At 38.3% G+C, this 18,230-nt stretch overlaps 1 protein-coding gene and 1 long non-coding RNA gene across 3 annotated transcripts in view; one reads left to right on the top strand and one right to left on the bottom strand.

Moving 5' to 3' along the window:
* Positions 1-18,230, bottom strand: part of tacr1a (tachykinin receptor 1a) — a 62,136-nt gene that overhangs the window by 1,087 nt on the left and 42,819 nt on the right. For both annotated transcript variants that reach the window (XM_046035143.1, XM_046035142.1), the window contains exons 3-4: positions 6,356-6,506; positions 3,088-3,284 (exon numbers count right to left, since the gene is read on the bottom strand). In XM_046035143.1, the coding sequence (XP_045891099.1) occupies positions 3,088-3,284; positions 6,356-6,506 (348 nt within the window). The remainder of the gene's footprint in view (positions 1-3,087; positions 3,285-6,355; positions 6,507-18,230) is intronic.
* Positions 8,470-9,582, top strand: LOC123960431. The gene is made up of 3 exons (XR_006822522.1): positions 8,470-8,776; positions 8,845-8,908; positions 9,006-9,582. It is a non-coding gene; the product is annotated as an uncharacterized LOC123960431 (long non-coding RNA).

Raw genomic sequence — 18,230 nt, 5'->3', positions numbered from 1 at the left:
AGGTTTTATGGACATTGTAATTTTACATCCAACAACAACACCTATTCAATGTTGTACAAATCCTATAGATATTACAGATGCAACAAAAGCATTCATGTAGGTGCACTTAAGCTTTGGATTGCTTTCAAAGAGCAGAAAGCCGATGATATTGACTCTTCTCCGTTCAGAGTAGTCACGCACCAAAGAGAATACAACATCATGGGCCTTGACAACCTGTCAATGGCATGTTAGGGAAGAAGATCACAGATGAGGTCAGGTAAATGGATAGTGTGCTTCTTTTGTAAATTAACCTAGGATGGAACACAACTAATAGAATCCATATTTTACTTTTTAATTGTTTGTACACTGTAATGTATTATCATGCAGTTAACAGAAGTTCCAGATAAATAAACCAAATAAATAAATAAACCTAAACCAAATTAGTATTTACATATTCAGTTGTAACAAAAAACGTTTCTGTTTGACACAGCCATATACAGAACCAGCGAAACAGACAGTTTAACAGAAGCCTAATTGATGCAGTATTTGCATTCTGACTGTGCTGTACTTTACAGGCTAATAAAGATGTATTATAAACAAACAAAAAAACAGAAACAGGAAAAGAGCAAACACCAAGCATTCTAATGTTAATTAACACTAAATGTTGCATATGACTTTTACTAATGACTTTTACTGAGAGCCAGATTTTACCAGCACAAAACACAGAAAGGAAGAGATGACAGAAAAAAGAACTGTGCGGATGAGATGGCATCACAAGTGGCTGGCAACTGAATGGAAACACCTCACCTCAGTAAAGACACACACAAATACACCCACATACATACAAAGCCCAGACAGGGAGAAGCAAAGAAGAAGAAAAAAGAGAAAATGTCAGTCGCTGAGAGCAGAAGAAAGATGGCAAGTGGCAGATGAAAAATGAGAGGAAGGGGCCAACATCGGTCACACATTTAATTTAAATCGGCTGAGTTGATAGAGACAAACGCCGGTCGATATACTGTACAGAATGATGACTAAACCTCAGCTCACTGCGGTCCAACCCACATATTTTCATTTTTAGGACTTAATGGATTTCAGAGGCGAAAACACCCAAGTGTGAAATCTCATTTCTCCGACTGCACAAAGACAATTAACAGGTGGCCGCAATGGAAGCCAATGTGAGATGATTGATGAAAGACAACAAGCAGAGTTGACCATCTGTCTTTATTTTGCCAGACAATGTTTAAATTGAATTAATTGACAGGCAGAAAATTAATCATGCCACAGTTTGAGTTTTGAATTGTTGATGTTCACAGTAGGATTCAGATTTCAGGTTTTAAAGTTTATTCTAACTTCAGCCTACATATGGAAGTCTTTGAGGTCCACAGAGTTTCTTTCCAGAAAACTGATCTCAAAGTGAGCATAAGCGGCTTCTCTACTGTGGCGGCTGAGTTTTCACAACTGCTGGTCACTAAAGCAGCAGTGGAGGATGGGAAACTGCTATGCGATGAGCCTGACTGCTTGTGTGTGTGTGTGTGTGTGTGTGTGTGTGTGTGTGTGTTGGCTGCTGTCCTGAAGGACAATATGATTGCTGCTAAACAACAAAAAAACATTTTCACCCTGAAGAGTTGTCATCTTTCCTTAAAAAAGGGACCTATTCTACTCTTTCTTCTACTCTACTACTTTATCTTTTCAAAGGACAAAAAATACATTGGACGTTCATATTTTTTGTCCTGGTAATTACTTACAAATGAGGAAATTGTCTTTTCGAATGAATAAATAGTGTGATGTAAATGTAATGAAATATTTCATCAAGGGAGTAAATTAATTAGTAATAATACTGAAATGATTTATAACTACTGTACATTGAAGCCAGTATTCAAATGATATCTCAAATACCATCAACAACAACACTGTGAATAAAAACCTTACGTAAATCACGTGACTTGTGTAATGTACTTTTTAAAACCCAAACCCCAATTTTTTCCTAAACTGTTTACCACTTGGCCTAACATACCTCAACATCATGTGACTTACGTCATGTGACTTATGCAACATTTAAAAAGTTAATTGGAATGTTGTTTTGCTTTGCTTTTTTCAGCCGTGTTACATATACATTCGTGTTCAAATGAATTTGAAGGCAACCCACATAGTCTAATCCTAGACTGAGATGTAGAATTGATGCTGTTCCGTTCATTCACAGTGCCTCAACCTCACCGCCTCAGTGAGGCAGCATTAGCTGACAGGCTGATATTACTGTAAGGCAGTCCCCCGTTTATCCATTATTTTTTCACCTATGGTGTTGAATCCAAAATGCTTCACATCACACATAACCTCTCAGTTGGTTTGATGTCATAATTATCTGTTCAACATGGCTCGCTAGTTTGTTTGGGGGGCATTTTAGCCTTTATTACAGACAGTGGCGTAATGACAGTTAATGAGGGAGAGAGAGATGCATTAGAGATCCCTGGTCCGACTCCAACCGGATATGTTGCAGTACATGTTTGCCATCTTAACCCCTAAGCTATGGGAGCACCCCACAGTTTGCTAGTTTCCTCCATTTCTCCATCCAAACAGCTAAGTTTACTGATAAGGCAACAGGGCTTTCAAATGGTCATTTTAGGGAACGGTTGAATGGTAATTCCAATATTAAATAAAAAGAGTCAGCCCTATGGTGTAATGGAGTTCTTTGGTTTGTGAACTTGCACTGGAGCTCACAACGCGCTGCACTGAGCTGTATGCACATTTTCAAGTGTCAAATTAACAGTAATTAACAGCGCTCTAGGATAGAGAGGCATTCTGCCCAGTCGCTGCAAAGCTTTACATGTGCAACATCTGTGCAGGAAGTGTTTGATTTTATTGACAGCAGCTCAATGCCAACCATAAAAATGAATGAACTTTGCAGTAAAAATAATGGAATGCTTTTGTTTAATGCACAAATTGCAGTTGGAGCAGATCATATAAATATCATATACATAAATAAAAATAAACATCAAATGAAAGCCCAGTTCTCTCAGAAGTTGGGTTAAATATTTGAGAATTTACAGTAAACTAACTATACCTGAATATATATTTGTGTGTGTGTGTGTGTGTGTGTAGATTCAGACTAACCTGTCATTGAGGCAGCAGTAGATGATGGGGTTGTACATGGTGGAGCTCATAGCCAGCCACATGATGGCCAGATAAAACTGCTGGATGAACCTTTCTTCAAACATGTCAGGAAAGAACTGGTGCAGCAGGAAGTAGACGTGGAAGGGCAGCCAGCAGATTGCAAAAGTACACACCACCACGATCATCATCTTCACCACCTGTTGGACACGTAACAGTACCATTATGTCTTCATTTTTACTGCTTCTTCCTCCAATCCGGATTTCACCAGTGTCCATGTACTCTTCAGACTAGATCATAAAGGCCAGGGAAGACTTTAATATTGCAAAAAGCCTTCAGGCTGCAAGAAATGTCACAGATTTGTGTTTATTGTCAAAACGCAAGACATCTCAGTAAAACTAATCTGTCGAAAGGTTTAACAGTATACTTGCCCCATAAATAATATATAATACATGTTAAACCTGTCCAGGAAAACCATCCATCACAATAAAGTTAGAGCGGGTATTTTCAGTTTGTTGTTGTTTTTTTTTTGATGTTATGATGATGAAAACATGTTGCTCTGTATTGATTGCATCCCTCTGTGGACTGTGGAGTATTCAGTAACAGATCTGTGAAGCTGCCTCATTAGAGTAGTGGACTGGTGTCCTGCACAGGTAACATAATCGAGGAATTTCTGCAATCAATAATGAAGACTGAAAATAAGAAAAAGAAAACAATTATGGCTTTTACTGTGTTTGCAGTAAATTTGTTTTAAAATGATGTTTCTAAGATTTCTGTTCACCACAGCTTCCTAGATATGTCATAAATACCTTTTCTCCCATGTTCAAGTCTCAGAAGAACATGTTAAACTGTTAAATCAATTTATTTTGCAGTATGCTTGGCCAGGCTTAGCAGATTTATGGTTTTTGAAAGCGGAAGTAAACAATATAAGGAAAATAAATGTACCACTTACTAATTTTTTTTCTACTTTAATCTTCTGTTAGGAGAAGGCAATTGTGAATCTGTACAATTTCCTTATCTGTAACGAACACATAGCTACATTCATCCTACTACCCATAACAAAGCCGTGCTAAGCTAACATTTGATATTATGAAGACAGCAATGTTAACCTTAGCAAGCTATCAATAAGAAAACAACATGACATACTTAACTGAAATCTAATGTTGAGTTAGGTTATATTTTTGTTGTTAGGGACAGAGTAGTTATATTCCTTCTTGTCCACCGCTGACGTGGGGCTGTTGCTGTCTGCCATTATTGACGGCTGTTGTGACAGACCCAGCGCCTTTTTCAAGATGGAAAGCGATGGATTGACTGTGACTATTGATTAAATATTGAATTTAAAATGTTCATTAGCTGGACTTGCTGGGCAATATGGATGCACATGTCTCAGTAAATAATGATCACTAAGTATTCAGCCAAGCTATTGTATAAATAGTATTTTATTTTTGAAAATGTATAAAAGGTAAGCTGGGGTAGCCAGTTTGAATGGGCCTGATACAGCCTGTAAAATGAATGATAGTATTGTTATCTACAGGTGCTATGCTAAAGTTTGTCAGTAGAGGAGATGCTGGATCATCAGTCAGTACAAGCACAGACACAGTTGAGTTAATAATAACTTATCCTATTCAATAAATTGTGTTTGTTTATACCTCATTCTGTTCTGTATAGGCCACATATTCTTTAACAGACAGCTAACTGTTTAAGAGGAGGTTTTCTGTTTGTCTGTGGGATCAGGTGTGCTGGAGTTGGTAGCTGCCCATAATCATCATCATCAGCCTCCTCTGCTTTGTATTCTGTGCTTCCACGCCACCAGATTGTAGATTCAACTATGCAGTTAGTCTTGGTGCAGCATTCCTTGGTAAATTTGCTCAGTGTATTTGCGCCCTGTTTAATGCTTGTCTCTGTGTCTACAATCACTCTGGATCTGCCTCCTACCTCGGTCCTACTCCCGCCAGGACAAACCTGCATTGGATTACAAGACTCCTGGGTTTTCAAGACTCCTGGCTTTCTGGTTTGCCCCCGGCTCGGATAATCCCTCCCTTTCTGTATCTTTCCACCTGCCTCACCTGGTTTTGTTCCCTGGTGGAAGCCCTTCCCTCTGCCTATTCGCCTAAGTGTCATGATACTTAGTTTAACCTCACATGCTTTTGACAAACTTTTTATATAAAATAATTAAACCTACTTCCCATCGCTGTCTCTGTTCTGCTTCTGGGTTCACTTCACCCAACATGTGGATTAAGCACTATGCCTATGTTTTGTGTTGCAGAGGGATCTACTGAAGTTAGCCCCCTCTTTTTCTACTTGTTTAGTCTACTTGTTTTAGTTGTCCTTGTCATTTAGTTATGCTGTTGGGTGTCTCCCCTTCTGGTTTTTGGATTATTGTTTTATTTTGAATTTTCACGCTCCCTGGATTCTTGTTTACTTGTGCACATTGGCTTGTTCATTCCTTGGACTGCCTGCTTCCTTTGTAAGTTTAATTACTGGCAAAAATATCACTTTCTTTACCTGCTCTGCCTAGTGTCCTGCATTTTGGGGTTTAAAGCCCTTGTTCATGTGTTTGCACTTGACTAACAGGAAGTTGTGTTCAGTCCTGGTAGCTGCTGAGACCGGTTCCATTGCCCGCTGGCCTGATTCCGGTGCTCATTCCGGACTCGGTCCGCTAATATGACCGCTAAATTAGCTGCAAGTTTAACACCACATAAAGTGGACTAGCAATCCAAAGTACAGAAAACTAAAGGAAAATATGATGAAATACAGAAAGTAGGGTCAATGCTTCCAAAAATGTTTATCAAAGTAAACGTTCACATACTGAGCTACAGTGCACCTTTACTAAATATGTCTGTGTAAAGCATCATAGGATTCTTATTTTATGTTCTAGGATGAGAAAGGCGAGTCTCTGCAAGTGTTTTCATTTGGAGAGTATTCTGTAAGGAACTGAAACTGTGACCACACCTGACAAGCATGGGCCATTAAAGATCACTCAAAATGAAAGAAAGGAGAGGAGAAGAGCTGATGGTGAAAACAGAGGATGAAGAGATTGCGGTGGACTGAAAAGACAATAGATAGGCTTGAAAACCACAGCAGAAGATAGGATAAAAGGCTGGGATTCAGGTGCATGGTGCTGTGATGGTGATTTCATCACTGGACGAAAATGCAGGCACACATGTTCAGGGCTGCTGTGTACAAAAGTGCATGTGACGAGTTTGGAGTAATTTGATTACAATAGTTGGTAATCCAAAAGCTATAGGCAGCTATCTAAAATGCAGGTTACCTTGCGTTTGGCAGTCAGCTGCTCTTTGTAGCGGTCAGAAGAGTCTCCAGGGATCTCACTGGCCCAGAGGGTCAGTCCCACCACCAAGTAAGCACAACCCATCACCAGCAGAGGAAGGAAGTAGAGCAGGATGGCCACACACACATAGTACCTATAACAAGATATACAGATGGGTGACAAATTAAAGGAAAAACCAATGTGTCTCAGTATGCAGGCCAACACACACTCTTGGTGTATGCCAGATTTGGCATTGCAACTTACATCTTGTCTTCTTCAAGATATGATCAGTTTACTGGTTATATAAATGTATATTCACATTACTCTTGTTTTTTAATCTCTGAAGAGAACAAAACACACTGTATCTTTTCCAGATTCCAGGTACCCCTTAAGCTTGTACATCAAAATCGGCGTGTTGAATTAAAAAACTTCCTACTTTTCCTATATTTGCAGCTATACATGCCATATCATTTAGCATACATTCAATTCTGCATTACATAATCCGTTCTTTTATACTTTATTGCCTGTATGTGTTTTGATGAAATCCAGATACCATCCTGACCTTTGGATACTGGCCTAAGGGTCAGTGCTGAGTCGGTGGCTTGCACGAAGTTAGATAGTAAATTGATAAAATGGCTAAGGTTCATCACCAGTTGGCACTCAACATTCTGCATTTTGATGCCACCACTGATTAGAAGAAACCGTAATAAGTACAATGTTTTTGTGTTTTGTAAGATTCCAATTCTACATCAAATGCTACTCACCTATTTATGTCTATTCACAGCTACCCCAATGATAATCAGCGGTTTCATGAGGGCATCTGTCCATCATTAAAAAACAACTAGAAAAGCAAAGTTGAAGGTAAACAGGGTCAAGTCCTTCCTGATTTACATGGCCCAAGGCAAAGATTTGGCTCTTTTTGGACAAGAGAGGATTTGGCTAAGTGTGGCTCTCCTAATCAGTTGTAACTAATTGGTTATGACACAAGCTGGACGTGAAGTGCGACTAAATCCAACATTGTGTTTCTGCAGATGGTCAAACTGCCTGGGCTCTGCTCTATTTGTGGAATGTTTATACCTTCCTGAACGAGACCCTGCCACCCCTCTGGAGCCGCTCAGTAGCTGAAATTGTCCATTTTGAATTCCAACCTATAGATGAGTCAGTCCCAGGTTTATACATCCACAGGGGAAGTTTTTTGTCTATTCAAGTGGGTTACAACGGCCATAATGGACAGGGAGTTTCCGTAAATTATGTCCACGTTGGCAACAAAGAATGAAAGTCAGTTACACAGAACCCTACATTGGTCATAATACCTCCCCTCTACATACAAGGAGCCAACTGCCGTGTCAAACGACTGTCTGGAGATGGGTTAACTCAATGCACTTCCACTGAATCTTCCTGTGACACGTGAGATACTTATCCCTCACTTGCTAAATGCTTCTCTTAAATGCCTGAAACTGGAGAGATGGAAAGCTACTTGGTTCTTTACTTCTTGGAGGATTAAGTCTAAATGTGTAAGTGGAACTTGCATGCAGCATACCTGGGAAAGTCTGAGTCTGAGAGAATGAACCCTAATCAGGAATCAGCTAGTGACTGGAACAATGTGTATCAAATTGTTGTCCCATCTGCCTGTCATCAGCATGTATTGTCTCTTGTACATGACCAACCATGGTCTGGGCTCTTAGGGGTCACAAAACAAGATATTTTAAACATAACAAAAAAGGGAAAACAACAAAGAAAGAGAAAGATGACAGGAAGAGAACAAACAAATAAAAGAACGGAAAAGAAAAAAACGGAAACAACAAAACAAGGTACAAGGTTGTTTATTAGTCATTATACAGCACAAGGCTGCGTAACAAAACAAAATTTGGAGATCCTGCTACACACACACACACACACACACACACACACACACACAACATATAATAGGCCTACATTAAAATATGGTAACACATAAAATAAAACAAGTTATACAGTTTTTTTATCTACATATATACATACATGTATACACCCCAAACATTCCACAGTGCATTTTTTGAATTTGCTTCTGTGGTGTATTTAAACAGCAGCAACCAGATGACAATATGAAAGTTTCATCTTCACAATACAGTCTGACACATGGGAAACAGAGTCCATCTTGACTGCGTCTGAGCACCAAGCATCACTGATGTAAAACACTGAGTCCACCTCCTCCTCTTCTTGATGTAATGCAGTGGAACATTCTTATCGGGGCTGCAAGGACATTGGACTCTAGTAGTAAGTGCACTTTAATCAATGCAATGAATGCAACTATTTTTAACTCCTGAGGAAAAGGCCATCTATCCAAAGGAAGGACGAGCTCTGTTTGCAGACCTATTTGGAGCCACTTCCAATCACCTAAAAAATTGCAGCAAATCCAGGATTTATTGTCATGTGTTTCATATGGTAAGTATATTAAATGATTTCTGATGTGCAAATAACAAACAACAAAATATAAATATTTTTTGCTTTAGGGCTTTTGTGCAAAAGAAAAGTAAAAAAAAGTCTTTAAACCCTGTCAGCAGGATTCCACATCCTGTGAGTGTTAATCTGCAAAGTAAGATTATGTACCCTACTAAGCAATTTAACACAAGCATTTTAAAATGACACAAATAACACTAACCTGTATTTTAAGGTAGCAGAGCTACTGTTGTGGAAAGGTGGTTGCATAGACTTTGCTGCAGACGAGGTAGGCATCAACTCCATTCAAAGAGAAATGGCCAGGAGACTGATGGAGGATTAAGGGAAGCTTCAATCAATTGTAAAGTTTGCCTAAACTTAACCCACTTTGAAATTGGCATATCTTTTAATAGACAACCTGACAGAACTGCGCTGCATCTGTCTGCAAAGAAACAGTGAAAGGGACACCCCAGAGGCACCTGTGGATCATTGGTTAGGAGGCTTTTAAATGTATTTCCATGCAGCAAAGCCTAATGTGAATGTGGACTTTTTTTTGTCTGGCCTGCTCACCACCACATTAAATGGTCGCCCTCTTCGTTCCTGTCTCCACCTGACACTGTGGAGTCCTTCCACTTGCTGGGCACCATCATCGCCCAGGACTTCAAGTGGGATCAACATCAGCTCCCCCACTAAGGAAGCCCATATACCAGAGCATATACTGCTGGTATATAATTCTCTGACTAAACTCTTTCATCATGGATTACATATTCCTGGAGTAGGAATTTTTTAGAGGAGGTTAAATGCGTTGAACTGCAAAAAGAAAACAAGGAAATAAAAAAGGAAAGTAAATGAGCAAAATAGGGCTTGGGTGTGTGATCTCTCTGCTTATGGGATTGTATAGTATAGTGAAAATAGTGTAAGGTTAACAACTGCTCTACACAGTCCAGTGACATGGGCAGATCAAGAGTAGTATTTGTAAAAACCTCCTTTATGGAGCTCTTTATCAACAGCAGTCAAGCAGTGTAGTTGTACTTGTTGTTTCACTACTGAGCACAGGTTCACAGGTGAAAGTCTTACATTGACTACTGAAATTATCCCCCATTAAAAAGGACACAAGGCTGAAGGTATGTGTACAACAATCAACATACTGACCACCTTTCTAATATTGTGTAGGTCCCCGTTTTTGCCACCAAAACAGTCCTGACTCCGCCGAGGCATGTACTCCACCAGACCTCTGAAGGTGTGATATCTGGTACTCAGACATTAGCAGCAGATCTACCTTTCTATCAGAACCAGCGTCAACTTTTTCAGCAATTTGACCTACAGTAGTTCGTCTGTTGGATCGGACCACACTGTCCAGCCTGCGCTCCCCACATGTATTGTTAAGCCTTGGCAACCCCTGACCCTGTTGCCAGTTCACCGCTTCCTTGGACCACTTCTGATAGCTCCTGACCATTTCAGACTGGAAACACTCCACAAGAGCTGCAGTTTTGGGGATGCTCTGACCGAATCATCTAGCCACAACAAATTGGCCCTTGTCAAAGTCGCTCAGATCATTTACACTTGCCCATTTTCCCCGCTTCTAACACATCAACTATGATGACAAAATGTTCACTTGCTGCCTAATATGTCCACCATTGTCACTGACATGTGCAATGGTGACGAGATAATCAGTGTTATTCACTTCACCTGCCACAATGTTTTGGCTGATTGGTGTGTAATAAAGATGCAAATAATTATTTAATCAATTTTAGACATCTATTTGGATTTTGGTTTAACAGCATTTAGTGGCTTTATTTCAGCTACTTCAAATTTACATAATCAGACTATATGAAACCTATAAAAAACACTTTCTAACTACATTCTGCAGCTGCATCACAATCCTGCTCACTCAGAAATATTAACATATAATTTCCAATATTATTGTAATTATGTTCCATCAGTGTGACCAATCACATCATGAGTGAAAGAGATTATTATTCATTGACCCACCTGTCTTAAGCTTCATACTGATTTTTATAATTAAAACTGAGATTACACATTATCTGCAATAAACATTTAAACTGCTCTAACAAACTGACAGCTGTCTTGTGTCAAAAAACGGACATGCAGAGCTAGTGACATGATGCTGTGTAAATGTGAGGGAGAATGTGAAACCGCTGTTCAAAGGAATGACTGAGCTCATAAAAGTGGTAACTTTAGACATCCCTCTTGACAAAAAATATAAGTTAAGTTAATCAGACTGGCCATGATTGCTGTTAATAAATGTATTGTACTATTATGGGAGAGCATGGACTATCTCTCTGTGTCCATGCGGCTTAAAGAAATGTCCTGGTACACGGCATCAGAAAAGAAAATGTTCAACCCAAAGATTTGGTTTTCTTTTAAGAAAAAACACATCTCTTTGATAAATGCTGGTCTGGCTTTTGGAACTAAAGAAGAAATATGCCACAACCTGTTGTGGGTTGATGAGGGGATCTACCTGGTATACACACATGTGCAGCTATGTTGAAATGTATAATGGACGCCCCTTTGTACTATGTGTAATCCTTGAGTTTGATTTAATTTTATGTGTATTTATAATTTTTTTATGTATGTAATTAGATTATTATTATTTTATTAGTTTTTTTTTATTATACATACTATTTGCCACTTATTATTATATATTATATTATAGGTTATATTATTGTTATGATTGTTATAATTCTTCCCTCTTCTTTACTGGCACTATTGTTTTATTATGGCCCTGGTCAGGAGGTAAGGGCGGGTGGGTCTGGTCTGGAGGGATTATTTCTTTGACTTATCTTACATTTTTACTTTTACTTTAGTTATGCCTGTTTTCTGTATTTTCTCCTGTAAATGCTCTGTACATGAGAAAAGTCAATGAATAAACAGTTTTTTAAAAAGTGGTAACTAGATAGCCCTGAGTAACAAACTGATACTAATGCGCTTCGATATGCCCTTTGATACTGACTGGATCAATGAGGAAATTAAACTGCTTGTCAGGCTCTGTAAGAGGGAGGAAACAGAGTTTGTGGAAGAAAACCTGTCAGCGAGCAAGTTATGTTCAGTTACCATGGAACAGAAAACCCAGTTTCCCTCATCTCAGGTTTAACTAACTCAAGAGTTTTTTTTTGTTTACCAAACCTGCTTTCTGGAACTCATGATGGAAGATGTCCGGATGAGCAATATCTGGTCACTGTGTTGGGGTCACGATCCACTTGGGGAAGACTGAAGGGGCATGAAGGTTGACAAATCTGATCATCCTTATTTTATTGAGGTATCGTGAACACTCAGGTTCAGGCAAGGTAAAGGTTTGGTTTTACACAAAATGAATGTGTACACACTTATTGTAGACACATTGTAAACAAGTGCATTAAATTGCACTGACATACTTAGATCTAACCCTCTTTTTTTTTTACAAAGTACCCGTTTGTTTGTCCGTCTGTTACCTTCACACTGTGTGCAATGTTTGTGTATTGCCCTAGACACTACAGCATAATGCTTTAATGTTTCCACTGCCATCATTGATTTTATTTGCATGTCATTGAAACACCAGTACAGCCCTCGCACCTGGCTCAGTGAGAAAAATCAGAAATGTCAACAATGTTTTTAGTCTCGATCTTATGTTTTCAGTAACATAAAATTTGCACAGTACATCACATATATTTACAGACATGGAATAAATGCAACTCAAGTTCAAGTTTAAGTATTTTTTAAGTATTTTGACTATACATGCATCTATACATGCAAGAACAGATTTTTTTTAAAATTAATTAATACATTTTTTTTGTCGATTAATACACACACACACACACAAAAACGCACTTGTTTACGGTCCATTTATTTTATTTAAATTTTTAATTTAATATTATAATAACACACACGTTATTGTTTCATTTATTTATTTTATTTTATTTTTTAATATATTTAAATTTTTTAACACACACACACACACACACACACACACACACACACTCACGCTTACTGTTTTATTTATTTAGTTTTATTTTTAATATTTATTTTTAAAGAATTTTTCAGTGTTTGATTTACTTATTTAATGAAATGTATGAAATTAATTGTTCTTATGTAATTTATATGTAGCTTTGGCAATACTGTTCTTACACATTCATGCCAATAAAGCTGATTTGAATTGAAATTGAATTGAATTGGTAGTCTTCACAACTTTCTAGATTGTAAAGAGCTATAGCGACTCCCATAGTCTCCTTCAAAATGTACCAGTGCATGTCATACCACCCCTCGCCCCTCCCGTTTCCTGTCTGCCTCTTTATTGTCAAACTTTCCAATAAAGGCAAAAATGTGAAAAATAAGCATCAAGAGCAATTTATGGTATAGCAAATAATCTGCAGATCAATAAAAATAATTCTGAATTAGCCATCCTTTATGAGAATTGCTAAACGTGATTGCTAGGTGCGGTTTATATTCCTGAGAAAAAATATCTGGCTGTAGCTGCTACATCCTTTATTATTTATGTTATGACCCTGGGGTCATATTTTGTTGTTTGTTTATCTCTCCTGGCACTGTCAGCTGTTCTCCTCCATTAGAGTGTGTGTGTGAGTGTATGCAGGTACTGGAGAACAGGTGGACACACTGGATTGGTCTGGTTGAGCTGATTGGAGCCTCCTGATTGGGCACCTGGATGACAGCAGCCATCTTAAGCCCTACTGACAGGAACTCTCCCCCTCTCTCTGCCATTCCCAACCTGCCTGAGGACTGTGTGTTATGTCTGTGTTTATTGTACATAGTGAACGGTTCTGACTATATTCAACTTAGATTGTAAGTAGTTTATCGTAGTCCTTCTGATTGTCTTATGACAACCTGGTTTTGTTGGCTTTGCCATTTTTGTTGCTATAAAGCAATTTCCTTTGTCGTAGCTATATTGTGTCAGCTACTAGCAGTGAGTAGGAGTGAGAAGCCCTTTTTTTTGTTTGCACCGTTTTCTCCTGTTTTTGGACTTGGAAGCCTAGTTTTAGAGCTTTGTCTTTTCTTTACCTTTTGGGTTTAGGAAAGATTTAGGTTTTCTTAGTGTTTTGGTTGTTGTTTTGGGCACTGCTCATCTCATGTATAATAAAAACTGCTAAATTGTATTTGTTGTGTGCTGGCCTTGTTTGGGAATGGGAAGAGTGGGAGGCCACACTTTATGTTACATCCAGGACACCCCTAGACCTTGGGACGTAACATTTATGTTAGTTGCTAGCTTTGTCTGTCTGCTGTTTGGTGCTAGGCAGATAGTGCAGTTTATCAGATGTTTTTCCACTAAAAACATCTGCCTGCTGTATCAAGAAATTATGCTAATGATAGCAGCAAGACTGAACCAAACCAGTAAAGAAATCAGTTAAAAGAAGCTAATCACTCTGAAGAGCTGAGGGGAAATGCAAAGGCGGGTAATCATTCTTGTATGTTTGTCACTACAAGGGAGCTCTTTCACATTACATATAGTTCTTTCATTCATTGTCAATGTAAAAATATTGCTTACAGCAGCTTTAAATAAGAGCACAGTGATAAGGTGAATATTACATATAAGCACTGGCATCAGTGAGGTCCCCAACATACAGTTTGATCTTTATTTTAAGGGCGTTTCAGTGGCAGTGGGCATTTCCTTGTTAACAGAAGGCCTGTAAGTCTGTTCTGCTGCCTTCCAACCCCTCCTAACTCTGAAGCACTGATGCAGCAAGTATTAAAATAAAAAGTTACTCATTTGAGTCGAGGGCTGAATCAATCATCATTAGTGTGTTTGCCAGAGGACAGAGAAATAGTTTTGCTTTGTGACACAATTTAAGATGTGAGGAATGGCAGTTAGACCTTTGCTCCAATAACTGTCCAATGAATTTCAAGCCTTTATGAAATAACTAAATATGATAGTTTCAGTATTTAGCTAATTATTTCATCTATTATCTATTGCAGACTCACAGACACAGTATTTGATCTTGTTAATTCCATGTTAAGTGGGTGTGCTGGTTAATCTGTAATAAGTACATTTGTGTGTTGTGGTCTGTGTATATACGTACATACGTGTGTACATTTGTGTGTGCATTAAATGCCCAATAAAACGTGGAAAATTGCATTATATCACTCTCAGCTGTGTAGAATGAGTGTGTATATTGTGTTTAACGGTGTGTAGAGAGGGAAGACCCCCTGACTCCAGCATCCACAGAGGGACAATCTGTTTTCCCCTCTGCGAACACTGCAGATGAGCCTCACAGGCCATTTCCTTGGCAATTAACCACAATTATGTTAATCCCACTGAATGCCCAGGAGCACAGGAGCTTTCATCCCAGTAAAAATGACCACACACTGAGACACACGCACACACACACACACACACACACCACAAGAAGGTGTGTTATCCAATCAAGGGAAAACATTGTGCAGACAGCTAGTATCAGAGCCTTGAGAGCTCCGTCAGGTTTAGTCTTTAAACTGAAGGTATCTCATACTGAGTTAAACCTTTTGAGATATAGATAGACACTAATCGGCTTTATAGGCCCGAATGAGGGTCAGTCAGGGTAGCGAAGGAGGTCACATATGCAAAGTCTGTCGACAATACTTATGGATATCTGTAGTTTGGCAACAATAAACTATGTGACAAAGTAAAACCACAGGTCTAATTTTCAGAAAAAACACTAAATATGCCTCTTAAGCCCTCTCTATGGGAAATGAGTATTTACCAGTCTTTCCTGTTTGTAAGTATGCTTGCACTCAGTCTTTTCTTCTCAACTCTTTCATCAAAATCCAATAATTACAACTAGCTTGCCTCAACATAAGCGGATGTAAAAATAAAAATAAATAAAATAATCTTAAGTCAGTTAAGGGTGCTCTTAAGTGCTTACTAGATCAGACTCTAGGTAGGTTTTCTTTGTCAGCTTATGGAAAGTTGTCTATAGTACTGTACAAAATGTATCTGTTAAAGAAATGACTTGTTTACAAATTGGTCAAGATTTGGTTTACATACATTATCCAGGAAAAAACTGTCTAACTCAAAGTTTTCAAAACCTGATTTCAGTCCTCAAGCCACACAGCTGTGACTGTCTGATTACACCTGTGTCCAGGTTGAGGTTGAGCAGGGGGTCCTATTTCTGACACTGTGAGCATTTTTCTGTTATTGTCCTTGTCCAAATTGGTAGTGTGCGATCTCAGACCACTGTTTTGGATTATGAGTGTGAAAGTGAAAGATAGGTGTCATTTACATTGGGAACGCTGGGGACATGTCCCCACCACATTTTGAAATGGCTGACTTTGTCCTCATCACTTTTTGAAAGCATTTGTTCAAAATATTCTAAAAAATAGCTTGCATCAAGATCAAAGAACAAATGAAAATGCTTTAAGAAAGGTTTATTTGCACATTAAGAAAACATGCAATGCAATTTAAAGACAGAAGTAACAAATGTGCATTGTCTAAAAAAGTAACTTAAGCTAAAAATGCTGATTACAGCATTATTTTCTGTTATATTTTTATATTTATGAATTGTCACCTGCCAGTAGAATCTTTTGTTACCCTTTATATAAAAAAGAAATCGGAGCAGTACATGTCTCCAGAATGCAGGAAATTAAGTTTTTAATGCTCCAATTTTTTTCACAGATATATTTCAGCATTTCATGTTTCTTCAATATAATCTTCTCATCTTGTTCTTGTGCATCATCACATCTCGTGACCCAAGTGTATCATCAACCCCCCTATGTCCCCACCACTTTTCAACACAAAGTGATATCCTTGTTCATCACACAAGCATTTAAAATGGCAAAATATTGCTGAATTATGAATTTATTTCAGTAGATACCTTACCAGGGCAAAGTAGAAGTAAAAATATTTTAAATAAATTGCTTATTGTCCCATTTGTGACTAAGCTAACGAGCTTGCTAAGTGACAGTCAGTGGTGCCAGGACATCATGCTTGTGGAGGCAAAAATTCTAACGAAAAATCCAAACTGGCACTTTTTCAGTTAATTCTAATTTCGCTGTAAATTGTCAAATCATATAGCAAAATGTGATAATGCAAAAAATTTAAATGTTAATGCTGAAAAACTGCAAATATATTGAAAAGGAAGTCATGATACACAGGATTGATCAGGCCTGATCCAAAGTCACCCACATAAACAGCAGAATAGTGAGTTGTAATGTGTTTAGAGGAGTATGGGGTTATTTTCTAGCAGCCTGGTGTTGTTTGTATGTGATTTAATGAATGGTAAACACAGTTTCTGGCAAAGTGCTCCGAAGTGGCACTTCTCAAATCAGAGGCAGCAGATTTATCACATATCCTATCCTATTGCCTTCAGCCGGCTGCAGAGGTTTAATTAACTGAAGGAGAAGCTTTTGATATAGTATAAAGCAGCTGTGGACAACGACTACTGTACCAATCACACATATTAATTTATAGATGAATGCAGACCACTTTACCACAGTTTCTGCATTAACCACATCACCATTATTTTCTATGCCTAGTTAAATGCACATATTGATAGGAAAGTGTTTGATTAAAACAGTTTATTTACATTATAAGTACTGTACTTTATTTTTGCACATTTGCTGTATGTGTTTAGTTTGCTCTTTTTGATAAAATCACCAAAGTGGCAGCAGATTGAAACAGACTGAGTTCTGAAATGTCTATTCTTAGGGAAAAGTCTGAGACACATTTTCCTCCAAAACACCAAAAAGCCTCATTGGAATACACAGCCCACTTGTTTGGCTCTCCACAGGCACCAAAATGCCACACAGACAGACACAGATGTAATCAGAGAAACAAAATGAAAATACCTGAAGTCCAGAAGGAACTGGGATACAGTAAATTCTTCAAACATTTGTGACATTATGACTTGTCAATTATCATTTTTACTAACAGGAAATGATACAATGACAAACATCAACCAAACTGTGGCTTTGGAATTCCACTACCTGTTAAACTTAACCAAAAAAAAAAAGAAAAAAACATATTTTATCTTTATCTTTTTGTTGTACACATCTTTCTTGTGCTGTCTCGCTACCATGCAACTAGTTTGAATGTTTTTCAGCATTCCCTTTGTCAATGAAATTGTGGGAAAATATTGCTCATCAACAGCTCACTTTATTGAGAATTTTAGTTTTCCAGCACATACTCAAAATGTGCCTAAAATTAGTATGTAATTGGGACAGCTATGATCGTAACGGTGCATGTCGGCTAACTGGCACAGCTCAATGGAACGAGCCATCACTAATGTTATTAGTAACACCTGTGCTTTTTTCACCCTCTATTTTCACATAAATGGAGACCAGAAATGCCGTAAAGACTAATCTTGTCTAATTAAACCCAGAAGTCAGGCATTCTGCCACACCGGCGTATTTGAAGTGTTAACTACAGCCTACGTACGCAGAAGCTGGTCACACAAGACCACCGAGAATGTTTACCACAAGGAAAATCAATTCAGAGAAAACGGAAGCTACCACAGTCCAATTACTATCAGAAATG

Source organism: Micropterus dolomieu, linkage group LG21, assembly GCF_021292245.1.
Source record: "Micropterus dolomieu isolate WLL.071019.BEF.003 ecotype Adirondacks linkage group LG21, ASM2129224v1, whole genome shotgun sequence".
Classification (NCBI taxonomy): Eukaryota; Metazoa; Chordata; class Actinopteri; order Centrarchiformes; family Centrarchidae; genus Micropterus; species Micropterus dolomieu.
The sequence above is the reverse complement of the archived record's forward strand: the minus strand, read 5'-3'. Positions and strand labels throughout refer to the sequence as shown.